The sequence below is a fragment of the Nicotiana tabacum genome, chromosome 8 (assembly GCF_000715075.1).
Source record: "Nicotiana tabacum cultivar K326 chromosome 8, ASM71507v2, whole genome shotgun sequence".
Taxonomy (NCBI): Eukaryota; Viridiplantae; Streptophyta; class Magnoliopsida; order Solanales; family Solanaceae; genus Nicotiana; species Nicotiana tabacum.
Window position 1 is genome coordinate 210,574,386 of NC_134087.1, and position 22,738 is coordinate 210,597,123.

The following is a 22,738-nucleotide window of genomic DNA, read 5'->3' on the forward strand; positions in this document are numbered from 1 at the left end:
TGTCTTTAATGTGAAACGTCGCACAATGATTGCATTTTTTCCCTGTAAAAGCTTCAACCCTCTTTACTTCTTTCACTTTCCGATCCTAGCTTTTACCTTCGGATTTTCTAACGGCTTTAAACCTTTTCAGATCTCCATATCCTGCTTCTTGAACCTTCGTATCTTCATCTTCAGACCTTCAAACCTTCATATTTTTTCTGAAATTCCAACCTAGATCTTCATACCTTCATACTCTCAAGCGGCTCCCTCGTCTTCCCATCCCGCCACGGGCGCCGAGGTGGCTGCCCCCGAGGTGTCTCACAAGCCTCCTATGAAGAGCTTTATACCCGGGGGTTGCTCCATCGGGGATGATTTCAAAGTTGAGAAGGCCTCTATTCAACAAGACAAAAGTGTGGGATCATGGAGATACATATGCTTTGTTACTGAAGATACCCTTACCATAGTCCGAGAGGACTGTAAATGAGAAGGTAAAGACGTGGTCGTCCCCGGGCCTAATGACGATATTCCTACTCATGTGGAGAGGTATTTAAATATTTATACTTACCCCTTCACGTTGGGCTCGGTAGATCTCGTAATCCCGTCTTTTCGCGATTTTAAGGATATGTAGATTGATTCAACACAAATAATCAAGAGTATTAGATAAATGAGTTAAAGACAAAATGAACGATCAAATCAATTTTAATGTTACGGCCCGGCTTGAAATTATATTGAACAGTAGTTTTGCCTTCGATCAGACCCTTGGTTCGAAGCCACTTATGAACGAAGAACAAACAGTAAAATAAGAACTCTGCAATAGCTAAAGAGCAAAAAAATAAATTTGTATTGCCTTAATTCGCGTGTTTCAATGTGTGTTATTAAAGAAATATTTCCCCTTTATATAGTAGGAAAGTTTCATCCCTAGTACAATTCTAAAAAAAGATAAAAATCCTCCTTTCTCGTTAATTATTCATCCGTAACTGATGTCGGGCTAGATCTACATTGTGATATCTGGTTGGGTTCGAATATCACGACCCTCTATTAGTCTTGTATAACCGTTTACCGTATTTTTTGAGGTCTTAGAGCTCGTGGGTCCGGGGAGTGTTGCTTCATCACGCTCGACGATGAGCACATCGTTCACCTTTTATAGGCCTCAATATGAAAGGCTCCCGGTCTAGATTTCGACCTCGTATGTCTGTACCCTTAATCGGGAAATCGGGTAAGCATTGTTTCCGATTTTACCCGTATACAGACGTCACTAATAATAATTCTAACTATATATATATATATATATATATATATATATATATATATATATATATATATATATACACACACACACACACGTAGGAGGGGGTATAGCCGTGCACTCAATTGCTTAATCAAATTAAAATAGCTGGTGAATGTATAATATGTATGTATAATCTATGTTTGATATGTGTATAATTAATTTATAATTTTTAAATAATAATTAAAAAATAAATATTGAATCTGATCGGCTATTTGCATCAAAAATCCTTTTTCTTATTCTTTCTTTTCCGTTAGATTTGTTCTTGGCCCTTGAGATAGAAAACGAAATAACAGTGATAATGCAAATTTAAGAGAGACAGACATTTGAACTTTTGTATTTATTTCATAAAACAGTCAAAACCCTAAAAAATAGAGTGTCCAAACTAGTGAAGGTTGGACCCTAGGGTGAGCTCTCTTCTATCCTTAAAAAAAACTGTTGAATATCCCAGCTTTCAGTGGGCACCAAGGAGGTTACATACTTGCTAGAGGTCACTGTAACAATAACAATAACAACTCAGTATAATCCCACTTAGTGGGGTCTGGGGAGGGTAGTGTGTACGCAAACCTTAGCACTACCCTAGGGTAGAGAGACTGTTTCCAAATAGACCCCCGGCATCCTTCCCTCCAAGAACTTCTCACCTTGCTCTTGGGGAGACTCGAACTCACAACCTCTAAACCCAACCAATTCTTTGCCAATAATTGGTATTAGTAGTACTTTTTCAATGTAACTATCGGATATATGGAATCAACTGGTCCGACTAATTAGATTTACATCACATAAAATTCATTTATGGAAAAGCGCTCCCTATATGAAATTTTTTAATTTTCGGATGCGAATCCAAAGCCTATAGTTAAGGACGAAGGGATCTCGTTCATCCTAGCACACTTCTTGATGTTCAAAAGAATGCCTGAAAATGTCATATAGTAATTACAACAACAACAACAACAACAACAATAATAACCTAGTGTAATCTCGCAAGTGGGGTCATGGGGAGGGTAGGATACAGTGGCGGACGCATGTGTTGGCAAGCGAGTTCAACTGAACCCGCTTTATCAAAAAATAATATTGTTTATATGTATAAATTACGATTAAACAGCGTATGTATAAATATTTTATTTGAACTCACTTGACAACTACTATTTTACGACTAAAGTTATGTACTTCTAAGATTAAACACGCTCGCACAAAATCCTGGGTCAGCCACTGATAGGATATACGCAGCCGTATCCCTATCCTAGAAGAACAGACTCTCTGTTTCCGATAGACCCTCGGCTAAAGAATCATATATAATTGCAAGATGACTTAAATAACAACCACTAAGTAAGAACGATTTGGCTAATAAATAAGATTGGTTTAATAGCAGTAATGAGATGGGGGAAAAACAGCACGCATTAATGAGTTTTTTTTCAAAAAAAAAAAACAATTTTTAGTAATCCTGTTGCAAAAATTAAAGATAATAGGAGTAATTAATAAGAGCTCGGTATTTCAAGAGACTCAAAGAAATATTGGAAGAAAACAAAGAACGTTGATAGGTGGGGTTATTATTACTCCCTGTTCACTTTTACTTGGCATATTTTAACTTTTCACGCTCCTTAAGAAATAATAAATAAAGTGCATAATTTATCATGATATTCATATTAATTGATGCATATTTTATTGGATTTGAGAAAATAATTTGAAATAAGTAGTAAATATTGTGGATATAACAGGAAAAAAAATTATCTTCTCTTGATATGCGTAAAGTGACAAATAAAAATAAATATTTATTTTTAGTATACCTGTCAAGTAAAAATGAACGGAGAGTGTAGTTGAAATGTTCTAGTCTAGTGAATAATTCAATGTGCTGAATGGTGGGGAAGCCTGTCCATTTTATGAGTTTTAATCCGGAATTTTATCATTACTTACTTAAATTATTTGGTTCAAAATTAATAATGTGTGCTACTTATTTAATAAATTTAACATAAGTTAGTGGGTTTGAATAAACCCATAACTCATCCTCTTTCTAAGCACTATTTTATTTATACCACATGGAAGATATGATTAATTTAGATTTTCTTTCTATTAATGATGATTAAGATAATTATTGAGACAACAATATTAATGGTTAGAAAAAAATTATCGCCTGTGAGTTGCCAATGGTTATTATTGTTTCTCTTTAATTAGGCTACATTTGTATCTTGTCACGTATGCAAACTCTAGCATTAAACAATAGTTGAGTGATGTTATTCACAATTTGATTAAATTTATAATTTTTGGTATGTTATAATAACTTAAGTAAATATTACACATGGGCAATATGTAATATCGTAATTATCGAATGATCGTACCAAAATTGAAAGTATTTGATATTTAGTATTTCGGCATTTTGTATGGTATTTAATTTAAGTTTAAAAAAAATTGATATTAGATATGGTATTTAGTAATTAAAAATATTGATACTGTACCGAAATATATACTAAAGTTACACAATGCAAATATTATTGATTATAACATACTAAGTTACACAATACTTTTCTTTGGCATTCATGTTGAGGTTGGCAGTCATTGTTATAATCTCTAAATTCAGCAATTAGCTATTAGCAAGTAACAAGACATTTTCAATAATCAATTTATTTAGTTATGCATCTTTTTTTTCTCTATGTATTTTAACTTGTTGATTTTGAATAAAGATTTTGTCAATAGTTAGGTGAGCTTAGAATATTTTTATATTTATATTTATGAGTACCTTAATTAATGAGAATATTACAATATGTCGCTCCACGCATTAGTTAATATTCAAGCTGAACAAATCGAAATTATCAGATCGAATAAATTAAAATCGGAAAAAGAAAAGTCGAACCATATAGAATTTAATTATGTATGGTAATAGTATTTTAAGAAAGCGAATACCTAAAATCTCAAACCGAAATATCTAAAAATCATATTGTACCGATCGACGAACACTCCTAAAGTAATTAAATATTAAGGGACAAAATGGTAATTGGTATTAGAGTCGGTTACAAAATACAAACTCGTTCACTTCAATGATAAAACCAGACCAACTGATTACAAGGTGCTCAATACACGTGTCTGACTCTTATTGCCAATAAGATCAAGCAGATTTGTATACACCCATGAAAACACGCCACGTGTCAAACCAACAAACACCTCATGCTGGCTGATAAAAAGACAGTATTACCCTTAATCAGCTATAAATTCATGACCATCTCCTCAATTCCAGAGATATTACAGAAACCAAATATACAGAATCTTTGATATTCTGCAAACCCTAAAAAATCCCAATTTCTTTCCAATTTGTGGAGAGTGAAATCATATTTAGGGAATGCAGAGAGATGGTAAGAGAATCCCCATTTTCTAATACCCTTTTAGGAGGCTGTAAGCCCCAAATCTCCCTCGCCGGCGGCCGGAATTGCCACCGGAAACACGTCAATCTTTTTTCTGAAGGTTCTTGAACCCACCCACCCACCCCCATTTTCACCCCCCACATAGACCCATCAATCTTTTATTGCAAAAACAAACACCCTTTTCAATCTTGCTTCAGAAACTTTGCTCAAAAAATAATCTTTTTGCAAAAACTAACACCCTTTTCAACCTTTCATAAAACAGGTTATTTTTGCAAAAAACAAACATCCTTTTCAATATTTGCTTCAAAAAGCAATCTTTTTAGCACAAAACAAACACCCTTTTCAGTTTTGCTTCAGAAAAGTTGCTCAAAAAACAATCTTTTTGCAAAACTAACACCCTTTTCAACCTTGTGTTCAAAAAACAGGTCATTTTTGCAAAAAAACAAACACCATTTTCAGCATTTGCTTCAAAAAAGCAATCTTTTTTGCAAAAAACAAACACCTTTTTCAGTCTTTTCTAATGGGGCCAGAAGAAAAGAATGGAGTTTTGTATGGAAAATACGAGCTGGGACGAATTTTGGGTCAAGGAACTTTTGCAAAAGTGTACCATTCTCGTAACGTGGTTACAGGGGAAAATATAGCCATGAAAGTTGTGGGGAAAGAGAAGGTGATAAAAGTAGGAATGATGGAGCAAATCAAACGAGAAATCTCCGTTATGAAAATGGTGAAACACCCCAACATCGTTGAGCTTCACGAGGTTATGGCGAGTAAATCAAAGATTTACTTCGCCATGGAATTTGTTAAAGGTGGTGAATTGTTCGAGAAGGTTGCCAAAGGAAGGTTAAGAGAAGATATAGCACGTGGCTATTTTCAGCAATTGATTTCGGCTATTGATTTTTGTCATAGTCGCGGAGTTTATCATAGGGATTTAAAGCCTGAGAATTTGTTGTTAGATGAAGAAGGTAATCTTAAGGTAACAGATTTTGGGCTTAGCGCGTTTTCGGATCATTTAAGGCAAGATGGTTTGTTACATACAACTTGTGGTACCCCTGCTTATGTTGCACCTGAAGTAATTGGTAAAAATGGCTATAATGGTGCAACAGCTGATATTTGGTCATGTGGTGTAATTCTTTATGTGCTTATAGCTGGTTTTTTACCATTTCAAGATGAGAATATTATGGCTATGTATAAGAAAATTCATAGGGGTGATTTTAAGTGTCCGCCTTGGTTTTCATCAGATGCAAGAAAGTTGATAACAAGAATGTTGGATCCGAATCCGAGTACTAGAATTACTGCTTCAAAAATTATGGATTCCTCTTGGTTTAAGAAATCTGTGCCAAAGACATTGAGGACTAAGGAGGAAGAAGAATTTGGCATTGGAAAGGCGAAAACGATTGAGTCTTTAAATGCTTTTCATATCATATCTTTATCGGAGGGGTTCGATTTGTCACCTTTGTTCGAGGAAAAGAAGAAGACGGAGAAAGAACAATTGAGGTTTGCAACAACAAAACCAGCTAGTAGTGTGATATCAAAGCTAGAGGAAGTGGCGAAGACGACGAAATTCAGTTTAAAGAGGAGTGATTCTAGTGTTAGATTGCAAGGGCAAGAGAGTGGGAGAAAAGGGAAATTAAGAATTGCTGCTGATATATTTGCTGTGACACCTTCATTTTTGGTTGTGGAAGTGAAGAAAGCAAGTGGTGATACATTGGAGTACAACCAGTTTTGCAGCAAAGAGCTTAGGCCAGCTCTTAAGGATATTCTTTGGACATCAGCACCTGAGAACTCAACTCTTGCTTGAGTTACTAGAAGCTATGGATTCATCTGTTACATTGAATTTGTTTAGTTTTGTTACTTGTTCTTGTTTATAGATGTGTTTATTGATATTGAGACTGAATTTGAGGTATGTCTCTTGAAATGAAACTAAGCTTCTGTTATTGCTTCTTTTGATTGTTCCTTTGTTCCAATTGTGTTTTCTTGAAAATGTTTGTATGATTTGGTGTTTGCTTTGAGTGATTCCTTTATTAGAATTTCATCGATTACTCAAGGTTCGAGCCGTCGAATAAGCTATTTGTTCGGGTAGACTGCCTACGTCACACCCCTTAGGGCGCGGTCCTTTTCCGAACCCTGTGTGACCGTCGAATCAGCCATTGACGCCTTTGTTTGGGTAGATTAGGGTGCGGTCAGCCTTGCATAAATACGGATGCTTTGTGTATCGAACTGCCTTTAGTCAAGGTTGTAAATACACACTCCTCTCCTTAGAGTACAGTTTTTTTCCAAACTTTACATGAATACAAGATGCTTTGTTTGTCGAACTGTCTTTTAAATCAAAGTTGTAAATATGTATGCATACAAAAAGAGGATTGGCCCTCTTTGAGAATTGGGTGCACATCTTCCTTTTTTTAACAACCACAAAAAAAAAAAGAAATTTAATAAAATATCAACTGATTTCTTCTTTGGTAGGCTATGGCCTGATAATTGAATAGTGTACCTTATCCCCTTTTCACTACTTGGCTATATTTGATTGTGTGATTTTGAAGAATGGCTCTTTTCAATTTGATTGGCTACATCACCCAGGTTTTGGACAGAAATGGAACCAGAAATTTAGTTTTATACGCTTTGAATTTTAGAATGACAATTTCAAGTGCTAATAATTAAGTTTTAAATTTAATTATTTGATAAATATTTAATATTCTAACCTTGGTGTCAGGACCTACGGGCCGAGGGACAGTCTCAGGTAAACAGTTTCAATGGGGCATACGCTTCCCAAAAGGTAACAGAGGCGTGTAAAGGTTTCCTTCGAACGGAGATTGACCCTCGAGTGCAAAGGCAGAAGGGAACTTGACTGTTTTTTCTCCTATTTACTACGGCGACGAAGAATCAAATTATCACTATACTTATTCTTTTTTCTACTTCTTCCAAGTGCATGATAACCCCAAGGGATTGTGGGTTTTTTTCTACCAATTGGGGCTCTCCCTTCAGCCTTCACTTCCGTTAGACCTGCTAAAGCCCCGAACCATAGCATACTTAGTACTGGTGCCACAAAAAGATATGTTTTTAGATCTCGCATTGAAAAACCTCCTTCTTTGGTATTATTTGCTGAAATAGATAATACATATATGATCATATTATACTATTTAAGTAAAAACTATGCTTATTCAGAACAATTATTACATCGTATTGTCTATGAACTAGGAAATCGAGATGGATACGTTAATCATTTTCTTAAGACTTAATAATGTGTATTAAATATAATAATAAGGTAAATAATTGTAAGGACGGTAGTCTATATAGGCACTAATTCCAAATATGATGATATTTTAAGATTCTAGGTGACCAATGTTTTAATTAAATGTATAATGAGACAAGTTTACAATAATTAAATACGACATATTTAAATACATCTTTGAGATATTATTTGAGTTAAAAGACAGTAGGACATTTCCATGTGGATTTCACGAGAATAACAACAATCCAGTATAATCTCACTTAGTGGGGTCTAGGAGGATAGTGTGTACGCAGACCTTACCCCTACCCTGATGTAGAGAGGCTGTTTCCAAATAGACCCCCGGCATCCTTCCCTCCAAGAACTTCTCACCTTGCTCTTGGGAAGACTCGAACTCACAACTTCTTGATTGGAAGTGGAGGTTGCTTACCATCAGAGCAACCCCTCTTGTCCGGATTTCACAAGAATGCTAGGTAGAATTCATGATTATTAAAATACTAATAATGACTCAATAATATGTTTAAAGTTAAACAATCCTCTATAAGCTACCATCTATTATGCATTTTAATATATGGATTTTTTTTTAATCTAGAAGTCAGGACATTGCTAGAGCAAATGCAATTACAAATGACCGCTTTCACCTCGATACAGTCAAACCTCTCTACAACAACGTTGTTTGTTCTGATATTCTTTTGCTACTATAGTGAACCATGCATATAGAGAGAGACTTGACCGTTATAGTGAAGTGTTGTTATAAAAGATGGTTGTGATAGAGAGATCTAACTGTATTCTCATACGAATACATAAATATATGAGAAAAATCACCAAAATTTTGACAACTAATATATTTTGAACTCATAATTTCAAGAGTTCAATGTGTTTTAGAGTTAAAAACTTTAAATATTGAAAATTGTAAATCCTGAATATCTACGTAACGTAATGTTTTCGAACTCTTAAAAGAATATAAAAGAGGACCATAGGCATGTGTAAACACATAACGAACTCATGTTGACACTATTCAGCCTGAGAACAATCTCTCAAATTCACATGCTGATGTTGTTGACCCGTTTTCTTTTCTTTGTTGATTCCTCTCAATGAGATTTTCCACATCCATCAAATGAATTTATAGACAAGGTACTAGACACACCTATTGTAGAAGAGGTGAAAATTGGCATACAACATTCTTCTCCATTTGAAGAACTTGACAACATGTTTCTTTTGGATCAAACATGGGGTACAAGGTTTCTGCTTAGAACAGCTTATATTCGAACCCGAGCAATCGAATAAGGTCTCTCCTGGCAAAAACGCACACAACGTTTATTTACAATTCAATCAATCACAACAAGGCATTTGAGATGAGAGTCTTTCGGAAACAGCCTATCTACCTTCATAGTAAGGTCGGCGTACACACTATCCTCCCCAGACCTCACTTGTGGCATTTCACTGGATTTGTTGTTGTTGTTCAATCACAAGAAGGCATCATCGGAAGCTTCAGTGGCAAAACATAAACAAGAACAGCAATCACCATAAAATTCACCGAGGCAAGAAATAGACTTACAAAATCTGTCAACTGTTTCTGCAGTTTAATTCCAAATGTATGATATTAGTAGTATGCAAATAAAGAACAGAACTTTGTCATAAACTTTTCAAAACAAGGAAAATGAGATTACTGCAGCAAAATCTGAGTAGACAAGCAACATTTAGTGGTTCTGATAGGTCGCAATTAGTTCATATTACACAATATTTTCCCTCTCTATATCACTCTGAATACTCAACTTCAAGTGGAAACCACCAACAATTACCGCAAGAGCAGCAATAAACGTCTACTTTTAGCTTTGCTTTCTCTCAATTGAACATAGTAGTCACGCAAAAGTGCTCCATAAACCTCATTGCATCCATAACTGGAGTTATTCGAGTAGCCAATTTTAGAATGTCCTTTACACTATATTTTTAGAGAATGAAAAGATTGATCCTAAGCGTTTGGACGAGATTAATTAGAATATGATGGAAGGAATCAAAGATTTTCAGCTGAACCCCTGGACTCCTAAGTGAACCATTTAATCACAAAATGCAGGCAACCGAAAGTGTGGTGAATAATGGGAACAGCCACTCCAGCCTATTCCATTTAATCACTTTTTATATAACTTCTTTGACAGGTAAGCTAATAAAATTGCATTGGTAAATCAAAATCAGAACTTCACATGCTTGCTCAATAGGAAGCATAATTCTGGGGGGCAACTGTCATTCTCCCCAAAGTACATCGACCGTTGCGTTATATCATCAATTTCTTAAGTGCACATTCTTGAGCACTTTCCTGAACCGGGTCTATCGAAAACAGTCTCTCTACCTTGACAAGGTAGGGGTAAGGCGGTGTAAACACTACCCTCCCCAGACGCCACTTGTGGGATCACACTGGGTTTGTTGTTGTTTTTGTTACATTCTTGAGCGCCATACAAATGGCAGATAGATAGACCGGTTGTACACTTTAACAAGTGATAGCTGTTACAACTACTATGAGTCTCACAAATCTAATCCTTTCATCATGTTCACTTCAACGCCTAAACTAACTTGGCTGTAATAGACAGGTACTCGTTGACTACATAGACGTGCAGGTCTTTCAATAGGTTCACAATACCCACGCTGACATAATTTATGTAATTGCGAACCTCTTAAATTTATCAAACAAGTAGTTGCAGCATACTAACTACAAAAGCTTAGATGATGTCAATAACCTTAAAATTGGTAGATGGTGAGAATCAAACGGTCGGACAAGGATAAGTAACAGAAAAAGGCGGGGATCACTTACCTAATCTCGTAAGGAAGCAAAGGTGGGCAGAACCACAACCCTCAACTTGGGCTCTTCTTGCCAATACCTGAAAGTTGGGGTAGATGAACATTAGACCAGCATGTAAGAACTCAAAACAGAATCAAATATGAACTCGTTAAACTAATTATACAACTGTCTCAACAATCATATGTTAACTCGCCAATAGACCATAATATCATTCACAATAACATTCCCCCATATGTACATCAACTTCCATCTCTATTCCGAACACCATAAATAATTATACAAGGACATCTTGTTATGCAGTTTTCTATTGTTGGATCTTTTAATTACTTAAGCATGAACAGGAAATGGTTTTGTGTCTCTCTTTCTCCTATCAAGTTCTATCCTAGTGCAATTACAGCATGATTTCATGCAGTAACGATCAGCACTTCGTCAAACATATATTTTGTTCTTTTCTTTTGTGCTTATACTTCCATAGAAAAATGGAAAATTCAGGAACATACATGTAGATCGGGAAATCCAAAAGAAAAATTCCATTTAATATATTCAGTAAGATTTGTCATCAGTGTGGAGGAATGTAGAATCTATTTCTAAAAGAGAAAGAAAAGAAAAGAAAACTTCTCTTTGCAAAAGGATTCATTCATGGTATTTCAAAAAAATTGAAAATTACATGTCCGAATTCACGCAAGAAATACGATTGACTTGACGCCGGTTCTAGCAATCGCAAGAATGGCAATTAAGAGCTCCTAACAAATATTAATGAGTTATTTCTCGAGTTTATTATGAGCTATTTTTAAATAAAAACATTTTGAGCTTTAGGCCAATTAACCGATTCCAAATATCACATTCACTTGGAATTAGGAAAATGAGAATTTTTATTTAATTTTGATAAGGTAAGGAAAGTGAGAATTTCATTTTGATTGTAAAGATACCTAGGTCAAGAATAGAGTGTTCTCAGTTCTCAACTGAGTTGCTCCGACATGGCAGTTTAGGTGCACACCGTGTCGATACGACACTAGTATGAGTGTGGGTATGAGATCCGTACCGGATTTGGTCAAACAATTTTGGATACTTTGACCATGACGAATAGAAAACTTTGAGACGAGATACAATTTGATTCCCGAAATCAAAACCAAAACAAGTGTAAATTTAAGGAAAATAGCAAACCTTATCTTGGAAATCAATTCCTTATTTATCTACAACTTGAGAATAAAAAAGAAATACAAACTTTATAAGCTCGACGTAAGTTTCTATAAAAAAATTCATAATCTAGTTTTTTTTTATTGAAATATTTTTAGCCGGATCCACGAGCCCGTATCCGTAGTAGGATCCATATCCCTGAATCTTAAAATTTACATATCAAAGGATCCGACCTCTAGATCTGTACCCGTGTCGGACACCCGCACCCGTGTCCGAGCAACTTAGGTTCTCACACAATGTTCGACATGATCATCTAAATGCTAGAAGGCTGGTGTAGAAGACCAGTCATGGCTATGGCAGAGAAGATTTTTCCCATTTAAATTTTGGTAACTTGAAAGTTTTAGCTAAAGAGAAGAAAGCGACCGGCTTGACTCTTCACTTCTCATCCGAATCAACTTTGTGAAGGTTGTCTTAGGGAAAGCAAGTAAAATAAAACTTCCCAGAGAAAAAACCTCTTCAAGATCCATCAAACCACTCCAATTTGTTAATGTGGATTCATGTGAACCAATCAAGCCATCATCTGATACTATATCCAATTATTTCATGCTCTTTATTGAGAGTTGTTAAGACTTTTGAGTACATTTCTTTAAAGAACTGAATGAATCGTTAGAGTATTTCATAAGTTAAGGATCTACTAGATGAGAGTAGCTATACATTCAAAGCCTTGAGAATTGATAGAGATGGTGAATTTGTGGGGTCCAAACCTCACCTACTAAATAAGGAAAAATGTGGTAAAGTTGGAGGAGACAAAATAGGAGGCTAAAAAATTTGCAAAAGTTTGGGCGGCTGAACTTTGTAAATTTTGAACCAATCAGATTGGTTGGGTAGGTGAAAATTGTGCCTATAAAAGGAGCGTTCCTCAATGAAGACACACCAAAAAACGAGAGAAACTAAGCAAAAAGCAAAGCAGTGAGAGTAATCTACAGATTGTTGTCTGTGAGATAAATAGTGAGTGGTAGTAATATTGTAGTGAGGTAGCTTTAAATAAAGAATGTTATTTCTTTCAAAATTGTAGTAGTCTCTTGACACTACCAAGTTGTAATATTATAATGGTTATATTGCTCCGCTCGGGTATTGTATTTTACCCCATTAAAAGAGTTGGTGTTGTTGTTACTCTCTTGTGTTATTATTATTTGCCGTGGATATTATTCCCGGGCGGGATTATTATTTTTTCCCAACAACTTGGTATCAGAGCCATGGCGAATAATGGTCCGTTGTCTTTTCAGTACCCCGTCTTACAAAAGATAATTATGAGAAATAGTGTCTACGTATGAAAGTCATTCTTAGCTCTCAGGATGTGTGGGAAATCGTAGATAGAGGGTATGCAAAACCCGATAATGAGGAAGTTCTGCCTCAAAATGAAAAAGAGGTCTTGGCAAAGACAAGAAAGAAGGATCAACAAGCCCTCACGCTCATCCACCAATGTTTGGATGATGTCATGTTTGAGAAGGTGGCAGATGCTACCACCTCAAAGGAAGCTTGGGGGATTTTACAAAATTCTCTTCAAGGAGTTGATAAAGTGAAAAAGGTAAAACTTCAAATTCTAAGGGCTGATTTTGAAGTTTTAAAAATGAAAGAATCCGAATGCATCTCGGATTATTTTTCAAAAGTGAGGGCTGTTGTAAATCAACTAAGAAGATACGGGGAGGACATAGAAGATGTCCGTACGGTAGAAAAGATCCTTCGCACTTTAACACCTAAATTTGATTTTGTGGTGTGTGTTATTAAAGAGTCAAAAGATTTAGACTCTATGACGGTGGAGCAATTGGAGGGTTCTTTATAGGCCCACGAAGAAAAAACCAAAAGGAGACAAGAAGTGCCATTGGAGCAACTTCTTAAAACTCAGGCATCCTTCAAGGATTATGGAGGTGAAACAAGCTATCGAGGAAACGGACGAGGACGAGGCCGTGACGGTCATGGAAGAGGAAGAAGTAACGGTAACAACTTCAACAAAGAAGTTAAAATTCACCAAACATTCAGAGGTTGTGGTCGTGGACATAGAGGAGGAAGAGGACGTGGCTACTACCAAGAAAATAATGGACAAAGGTATGACAAATCAAAAATTGAGTGCTATAATTATCATAAATTTGGCCATTACTCTTGGGAATGTCGTAGCAATATTGAAGAAAAAGCTAACCTTGTTGACGACAAGAAAGAAGAAGATGAGTCAACGTTGTTGATGGCACTCAAGGAAGAAGACATAGATGATTGCAGCTCATGGTATTTGGACAATGGAGCAAGCAATCATATGTGTAGATGCAAAGAGAAGTTTGTGGAGATCAATAAAACAGTGAGAGGTAACGTGTCCTTTGGAGATAACTCAAAGGTTCAAATCGAAGGGATAAGTACGATTCTGATCTCCTGTAAAGATGGCAGTCACAAGTTAATTCAAGATGTTTATTATGTGCAAAAATTAAAAAGTAAAATTTTGAGTTTGGGCCAACTTCTTGAAAAGGAATATGACATCCACATGAAAAATATGCATCTTTGGCTTAGAGATTCAAGTGCAATTCTAATTGCTAAAGTGCATATGGCTAAGAATAGGTTATTCTCTCTGAATCTTAAGACAATTGATGCAAAGTGTTTGAAGGCTAATGTGCAAGATGAATCATGGTGTTGGCACATGCGATTTGGGCACTTGAATTTTGAAGCGCTCAAATCAATGGGAGAAAAAAACATGGTACAAGGCATACCATCAATCAACCATCCAAATCAATTGTGTGAAGCTTGTCTTCTTGGGAAACATGCAAGGAGGAGTTTTCCAAACGAGGCCATGTCAAGATCAACCAAACCGCTCCAGCTTGTCCACACTGATGTGTGTGGACCAATCAATCCACCTTCTTTTGGTAAAAGAAAATACTTTCTACTTTTCATTGATGACTTTAGTAGAAAGACTTGGGTTTATTTCTTGAACCAAAAATCTGAAGCTTTTGCTGCTTTTAAAAATTTAAAAGTACTTGTGGAGAGAAAGTGGCTATGAAATTAAAGCTCTAAGGTCCGATAGAGGAGGCGAATTCACTTCAAACGAATTTAATGACTTCTGTCAACTTCATGGAATTCATCGCCCTCTAACGGTACCTTATTCACCTCAATAAAATGGTGTTGCAGAGAGAAAGAATCGAACGATTCTTAATATGGCTAGATGTATGTTGAAAGCTAAAAGTATGCCCAAGGAATTTTGGGCTGAAGCTGTTTCTTGTGTAGTTTATTTGAATAACAGGTTTGCAACAAGAAATGTTAGAGATCAAACCCCTCAAGAAGCATGGAGTGGAAGAAAGCCAAGTGTCAAGCACTTGAGAATCTTTAGGAGCATAACCTATGCTCATGTGCCACATCAAGGGAAAGCGAAGCTTGACGATCGAAGTGTCAAGCATGTGTTTGTTGGCTATGATACGAGTTCAAAAGGCTACAAACTATACAACCCAAGCAGCGGCAAGGTGGTGGTAAGTCGCGATGTTGAATTTGATGAAGAATTGGCATGGAACTGGGAAGCTCGGGAAGAAACTTCATATGATTTTCTTCCATACTTTGGTGATGAAGAAGAACCAGAAATCGTGGAACATGTGCAAGATACAACTCCACCTCCTTCTCCAACCAATGTTGCATCTCCCTCTTCTCAAGAAAGTTCAAATGAACAACCGCAAAAGACAAGGAGTATTCAAGAGCTCTGTGAGGACACAGAAGAAGTTACTAATTTTGATTTTTTATATTGTCTCTTTGCTGAGAGTGAACCAATGAACATTGATGAAGTTGTTACAGATAACAAGTGGAGACAAGCCATGAAGGAGGAGATCGAGTCAATAGAGAAGAACAACACTTGGGAGTTAACAACTCTCCCCAAGGGTCATCGAGCAATTGGATTGAAATGGGTATACAAGATAAAGAAGAATGTTAATGGAGATGTGGAGAGATACAAGGCACGACTTGTGGCTAAAGGCTACAGGCAAAGGCACTTCACTACAATATTACTACCACTCACTACTCCAACTGCAAAGAGCAATATAACCACTATAATATTACAACTTGGTAGAGTCAAGAGACTACTACAATTTTGAAAGAAATAACACTCTTTATTTAAAGACACCTCACTACAATATTACTATCACTCACTATTTATCTCACAGACAACAATCTGTGGATTACTCTCACTGCTTTGCTTTCTGCTTAGCTTCTCTCGTTTTTTGGTGTGTCTTCAATGAGGAACGAATAGCTCCTTTTATAGGCACAATTTTCACCTACCCAACCAATTTGATTGGTTCAAAATTTACAAAGTCCAGCCGCCCAAACTTTTGCAAATTTTTCAGCCTCCTATTTTGTCATCTCCAACTTTACCACATTTTTCTTTATTTAGTATGTGAGGTATGGACCCCACAGGGTATTGTATTTTACCCCATTAAAAGAGTTGGTGTCGTTGTTACTCTCTTGTGTTATTATTATTTGTCGTGGATATTATTCCTGGGCGGAATTATTATTTTTTCTCAACAGAATTCACATCTCATGAATTGGAAGAGTTTGATTATCAAATAGCATGGCATTTTAAAGTTTTTGAAAATAGATAGTTGGAGCAGTTTTTACAAAAGAAATTTAGAAGATCTTCATTTGAAGCTTTAGACACCGAGTATGCAATCTCGGTTGATGATATTCTAGAAAAGTGTCGGTTTGACTTGCAAAACTTCATTTGCAAAAGCAAGTCAAACAAACACTTTCTTCCAAAAACTCAAAAACAAAATTTGCATGCTCATTTTTTTGGAAAATTTCAAACAAATACTATCTACCATTCCGAGGCCACCTCAACAAAATTGAGTGGTTGAACTTAAGAATAAAACATCTTCATTATGGTCCAAAGTATACTAAGGATAGAAAGAAGATGCCTCAAGAGTTTTAAGCAGAAGCCGCTAAATGTGCCATGTAGTTTTTCAATCTTAGCCCTACAAAAGTGACAATGGCATAATACCTAAAAGAAAAGAATAGAGCGTGAGGATCGGCCTAGTAGCGGCCTAGTATTTCTGACATGTCGATTTTCAGAAGTCCTGCTAATGTTCATATTCCACGTAAGAAACAAACTAAACTTGAAGGGAAGCTTGTCTTCATCGGATCTGATTAATTAGTTAATGTCCACAATCTTTCCAATCCCACCTATGGAAATATGTTTACTGATAGAGATATGGCAATTGACAAAGAAGGCTAATGCATATGAAATGGCTCTTAAAATAATGAATATGGACTATTTCCTACAAAAGATGGCGAAGAAGCAAGGAACATGTTGCTACTCCTCCTCCATCACCTCAATAATAGCAATCAACACATTATAGCTTTTCTGAAAAAGCACGACACAAATAAAGATGTAAAGATCATCATCAGAAAAGAGAGGTAATAGAAAATCCAACTCTTTTTATCTCTTTCCTGACTCTGAGCCTCTCAATTTTGAAGAAACAATGCAAGAAAAGAAACGAATACTGGCTATGTATGAGAAGATCTAAGCAATTCAAAAGAATAGCACATGAGATCTCGTGGAACTTCCAAAAGACCTAAAGGAAATTCGTGTCAAGTGGGTGTACAAAATTGAAGAGACATACACAAGCAAAAAGTGTAAAGGTATAAGGTTAAGCTTCTGGCAAAAGGCCATGAGCAAAAGCAAAGCATCGACTATAATGAAGTTTTTGTTCCTGTTGGCTTACCAATGGATGATAGATGATTCATCAAATGGATGCATGTTAAGTCATAATTTTTGAATTGCTAACCTGACAAAGATGTTTATATTCGAAAACCAATGAGCTGCATAACCAAAGGCATGAAGATTAAGTGTTCAAACATTTCCAAGAACACAGATTTAAACTTTTACAAGATATACTTATGAGCACACTCTCTTATGTTAAAAAGGATATAATTGGAGGTATTTCCTTCGTTAATATATCGATGACTTACCTTTACTGAAAATGACTAAAAAATACGACCTTACTTGAACAGGATCTGTTCTATAGGCTCGTACCACTGTATCCTTGAGTTCTAAGGAGACAGGAAACCAAGTCTGGTTGATGAGACATGGCCACTAGACCAGAGCGTGATTAACAGCTCCCACGGCCCTCGGGTCATGGTGTTGTAGATGATCGTTCTCAGCCCCTAATTATAGGTGTTGGGATGGTCTAATGGAAAAAAAGAAAAAGAAAAAAAATGACTAAAAAATGTTTGACAAGTTCAAATGGGTGATGGCACGGGAACTTGAGATAATTGACACCGGTCCCATATGTTGTTATCTTAGCATTAAAGGGAAGCAATATGTTGATCGCATTTTATATCACAAGAAGCTTATGCAAGCAAGATACTTCAAAATTTTAGTATGCAGAAAAGCAAGTCAGTGAACACCTCGATTATGGAGAGTCAATTCACTACAGATTTATTGTCGAAAGTTTTGAAATTTTAATCGGCACAAGGCCTGATATTTTGTATCACAAGAAGCTTATGCAAGGAAGACACTTGAAAATTTTAGGATGCAGAAAAGCAAGTCAGTGAACACGTCAATTCCTTATGGAGAAAAATTATCCAAGCTTGAGGAAGGTCAGAGAGTGGAGTCAATTCACTACAGAATTATTGTCGAAAGCTTGATATTTTAATTGGCACAAGGCCTGGTATTTTCAAGGAGTTGGACTTTATATATTGTAGTGCACTAGTTTGTTTTTCTCAAGCTAGTTTATACTAGCAATATGATGAATGTAGTCTTTTCTTCTTTTGTTGGATTGCACTTGCTTAGGAGTTGAGAGTAAAACACATCAATTAGTTTTAACTGATAAAACTTGGATGATAGTTGGCCACCAACTTCATCACATATGACAATGGAAAAAAGTACTACTCGTGGATACATCAAAGATACAATTAATTACAGCCTCTACCATCAAGCATCTTAGCTACAGTGAAGGGTTGAATCGAAAGAGTTCTACGGGCTTTGCAATTTTTGTTTGTGTGGAAGACACGACATTTACTTGGTGTTTGAAGAAGAAACCGTTTGCAACACTTTTCTACTTGTGAAGTTGATTATGTTGCATCTGCCTCTTTCTTCGTGCAATTTTACTTCAGAACTTGTCGAAGATGTTATGCACGTCACAAGAGACACCTCCTATATTCATTATGACTCTAATTAACATTGCTTTGGGAGAAAACCTACATCATATGAATGAGCACATGAATCGATACAATATGCCATTTCATTGGAAAGCATCAAGAAGAAAGAAGTTGAAATCACTTATATCAAGATACCAAGGCATTAAAGTATGAAGTCTTTGCAAGATTTCGTCCTTTGATTCTGGTGTCAACATAAAACAAGTTTGGCTCATGAATTAGTATATATACATGAATTGTTGGATTCATAGTATTATATGTAGTTCATATACAAGTTGTAATACGTTTAAAGAGTTAAGAGACGTATGGTCAAAGTATTGGGGGTAAGCTACATTTACAAAAAAATTAAACGAATAATTTGAGCAAAAAGCCAAGCAAGAAGAAGAAATATTGCCTCTAATATTTGTGTGTTTCCTCTAAATCTTCTCCTTTTTACCACTATGGCCTCCACCGGCTTTCTATACAACAACAACAACAACCCCCGTATAATTCACAAGTGGGGTCGGGGAAGGGTAGTGTGTATGCACACCTACCCCCACCGTGAGTTAGAGAGGATGTTTCCAATAGACCCTCGGCTCAAGGCCTCCACCAATTTTCTATACAAAATGCAATTTGGTCCTCCTAAATGTCCTCAATATATAGATAGAAAATAAACAGCTTAACTACCTCAACTTACTGTAAAACAACTCCTATCAACATCTCTATGGTATCAAAATTTTCCAGTACACAGCCTAAGCTGACAGCAATTACCAAAACAAATTTCCCCAAAGCAACAATTATAGTCATCTTTGAATTCTTTCCATCAATAATCTATTCGGACAATGGAATCTGCTAAATATTTTTGGCAATTTATGTAGAGTGACAACATATCCCGTGTAGCACAAGTGAGGTCTGGCGAGGATAGAGAGTATGCAGCCTGACCCCTAACTTTATAGGGGTAAAGAGGATGTTTCCGATAGATCCTCGGCTCCAATGACAATTTATGTAGAGCATCTCTACTTATATCTTTCACACCGAATCGTTCAAATTTAGCCAGTCAGCCCAATTTTAATGAGACGAAAATTATCTTTCATAGCAGAATGGGAATTAAGCAATTGAGGAACTCACAACAAATTAAATGTAGTAACCGCAACCATAACAAATAGGATAATGAGCTAAAAAATAGCAGCTTTTTATACGCGAAAAACACGATATAACCATTAGATTCATAAACCCTAAAACACATTTTAAGTATCATATACAACAATACTATCTTTATTAAGAAGAAGCAACTACATATTTAAAGTTTTATCAATTTTAAACATGAATAAAGTTGGTAATTGATTCAACTCTAACCTGTACATGGAAAAATTTCAGCTGCATATCTGAGAAGCATTTGAACTTCTACTCTTTACTGGAGTAGTAATTTTCTTCATTTCCCATCTGCAAAAAACCTACATAAAATATTACCTGTAGACACAACACATGAAAATATACAAAGGAATCCAAGATTCATCAACTTAATTAGGAAAATCAGAGTTTAATATACAGAAAGAAAACTGCTTTTTATGGTTAATTTTTCAAAAGAGGGACAATCAACTAAAACAAGAGATTACCATAGGGAAAATGAAGAGAATTATAAACTGAAAAAAAAAAAGGAAAAATGAAAAGAAAAGAAAGAAGAAACTAGACAGTTCTAGGGAAGAGGGAAAAAGTAATCTTTTACTTGTTTAACAATTTTATTTATTTTAAGAAGAAAAAAATAAGTACAGTTTTCAGTTAAATAAGAACAGTAACAGGGTTACCTTCCAAATCCATGTCCGTCCTCTCCATCAGAGATAAGTACATAAAAAAGTCACATTAGGTCAAGAGTTTTTACAAAAAGAAAAGATCCCCAAAAAACTCAAACTGAAATTTTTCTTTTTTTATCCTGATCTGCTGTAAAACCCCATTTAAAATCTTGTAAAAATATGAATTTGCAAAATATACAAGATGATATACATGTACAGAAAAAATCAAATAAAACAAAATTCGGTCAAGAGTTTGGAGTCAATGTTATATTTGTATGGTAAGTTTGTACTATCCAGCTGCTATATAGAGAGAGGAACAAAAGAAGAGAGAGAATTCAAGAAATAGATGACACGCGTTCACTGCCATTTCAGTGTCCATTAATTCATCAAAAGGTACAATTTTTCTGTGTGTTAGCATTCTCTGCATCTTCTTCAATATCTCTCCATCTTACTTACATTTTTTTTGAAATAAAGTCTTGGAAAACAATCAAATTGTATTCGTGTAACCTATAGATAACATGTTCGAGCCGTAAAATCAAGAATACTTGTATCAGGATAGGTTTTCTTCATTATATCTCTTGAAGTGCAATTTTTTTTCCGATACTAAATAAACACACAATACTTTGTGTACCGGATTGGCCTTACTTGCATATTCTCTAGGTAGATATAGCAAATATGATAATATCTATACAAAAACAACAACAACAACCCAGTATAATTCCACTTAGTGGGGTCCCGGGAGGGTAGTGTGTACGCAGACCTTACCCCTACCCTAGGGTAGAGAGACTGTTTCCAAATAGACCCCGTCATCCTTCCCTCCAAGAACATCCCACCTTGCTTTTGGGAGACTCGACCTCACAACCTCTCGGTTGGAGCTGTAAAAATGAATGTAAACCTTTCATACACCAATTCTAAATTAATCGGACTAGTGAATTTGAATCACTCAACTATAAGAGGAAAAGAAAAAACCAATATGATCATAGAATGAAAAAGTAATCAATAAGGGAAACAAAATAAAACTAAAACCATTGTGAGCTAAAAAAAAACAAAGGAAGGCAAGAGAGGGAAGAAAACAAATAGGTGACAGAAAGAGAAGTGAGCACACGCAAATAATATAAACACAAAGGTATACACTCTATACAATTGTGTGCGTGTGCTCACTCTCTTCTGTCAGTCTGTCATCTCTCTGTCTGGTTCCGACCCCCTCCTCTCTGTTCCTCCCCCATTGCTTTCCACCATTAAAAGAGAGAGCCTTTACTGTATATATAAATATAATTAATCTGTCAGATCTGAAACCAAATATAATACCCCTTTATGGAAAAAATAGTAGGAAAAAACCCCATGACCAGAATTCAGATCTCTATTAGATTGTGTTGATGATACTCTCTGTCTCAAGAGGAAAAGTAGCAGAAAAGAAACCCTCTTTTTTTCTTTTTTTTAATCTTTTTCTTTGTTTTCTCTCACGTTGTTTTTTTAATTCTAACACTTTGATGTATATATATCGTTAGCATCTCACATGCAGTCAAAAATTATAGGCCATAGCATCTGTGACCGGACATATATCATATTAAACACAGCCGGTTAAAAATAATGAGAGGTGGAAATGGTAAAAATAAGACGGCTCGTCAGTTTTCGGACTGGTCATTGAAAAGTAGTCAGTATTTTCAAAGTCATTGAAAAATAGCTACTATTTTGCTGCAACAGAAAGTTTCAACATAATATACTGGAGACCGGTGCACCTGTGTATGAACTTCCAGCATATTTTGCTTGAACTTCAACACGCGAAAAGTTCTAGCATAATATACTGGAGACTGGAGCACATGCGTATGAACTTCCAGCATATTATGCTGGACCGATATATTATACTGAAACTCCAGTATATTATGCTGGAGTTCCAGCATAAGTATACTGGAACTCCAGTAATATAAGTATGCTGAAATTCTAGTATATTATGTTGGAGTATTTTTTGAATTTTGAACACTGTTTTCGTTCAAATTTATCTTTCATGAAAAGTGACTAAATTTCAATTAC

The 22,738-nt window shown here is 35.7% G+C and overlaps 1 protein-coding gene, 1 long non-coding RNA gene and 1 other non-coding gene across 6 annotated transcripts; 2 read left to right on the plus strand and 1 right to left on the minus strand.

The window, feature by feature from the left end:
- The first annotated feature begins 4,484 nt into the window (after window positions 1-4,484).
- LOC107796784 (CBL-interacting serine/threonine-protein kinase 6-like) lies at window positions 4,485-6,552 on the plus strand. Its single transcript, XM_016619592.2, has one exon. It carries the CDS (start codon window positions 5,132-5,134, stop codon window positions 6,407-6,409), a length of 1,278 nt encoding a protein of 425 aa, XP_016475078.1. The 5' UTR covers window positions 4,485-5,131; the 3' UTR covers window positions 6,410-6,552.
- Window positions 6,553-8,664: 2,112 nt separating this feature from the next.
- On the minus strand, window positions 8,665-21,890 carry LOC142162936 (uncharacterized). 4 transcript variants are annotated; one of them, XR_012694444.1, is made up of 5 exons: window positions 20,723-21,890; window positions 20,274-20,360; window positions 10,641-10,707; window positions 9,220-9,410; window positions 8,665-9,129 (listed from the first exon to the last, which is right to left on the minus strand). It is a non-coding gene; the product is annotated as an uncharacterized LOC142162936 (long non-coding RNA). The 4 variants fall into 4 exon arrangements; XR_012694445.1 differs by having other exon boundaries at window positions 20,274-20,371; XR_012694443.1 differs by having other exon boundaries at window positions 20,274-20,387.
- LOC142163709 (small nucleolar RNA U3) lies at window positions 17,775-17,986 on the plus strand. Its single transcript, XR_012694651.1, has one exon. It is a non-coding gene; the product is annotated as a small nucleolar RNA U3 (small nucleolar RNA).
- Window positions 21,891-22,738: the final 848 nt, after the last annotated feature.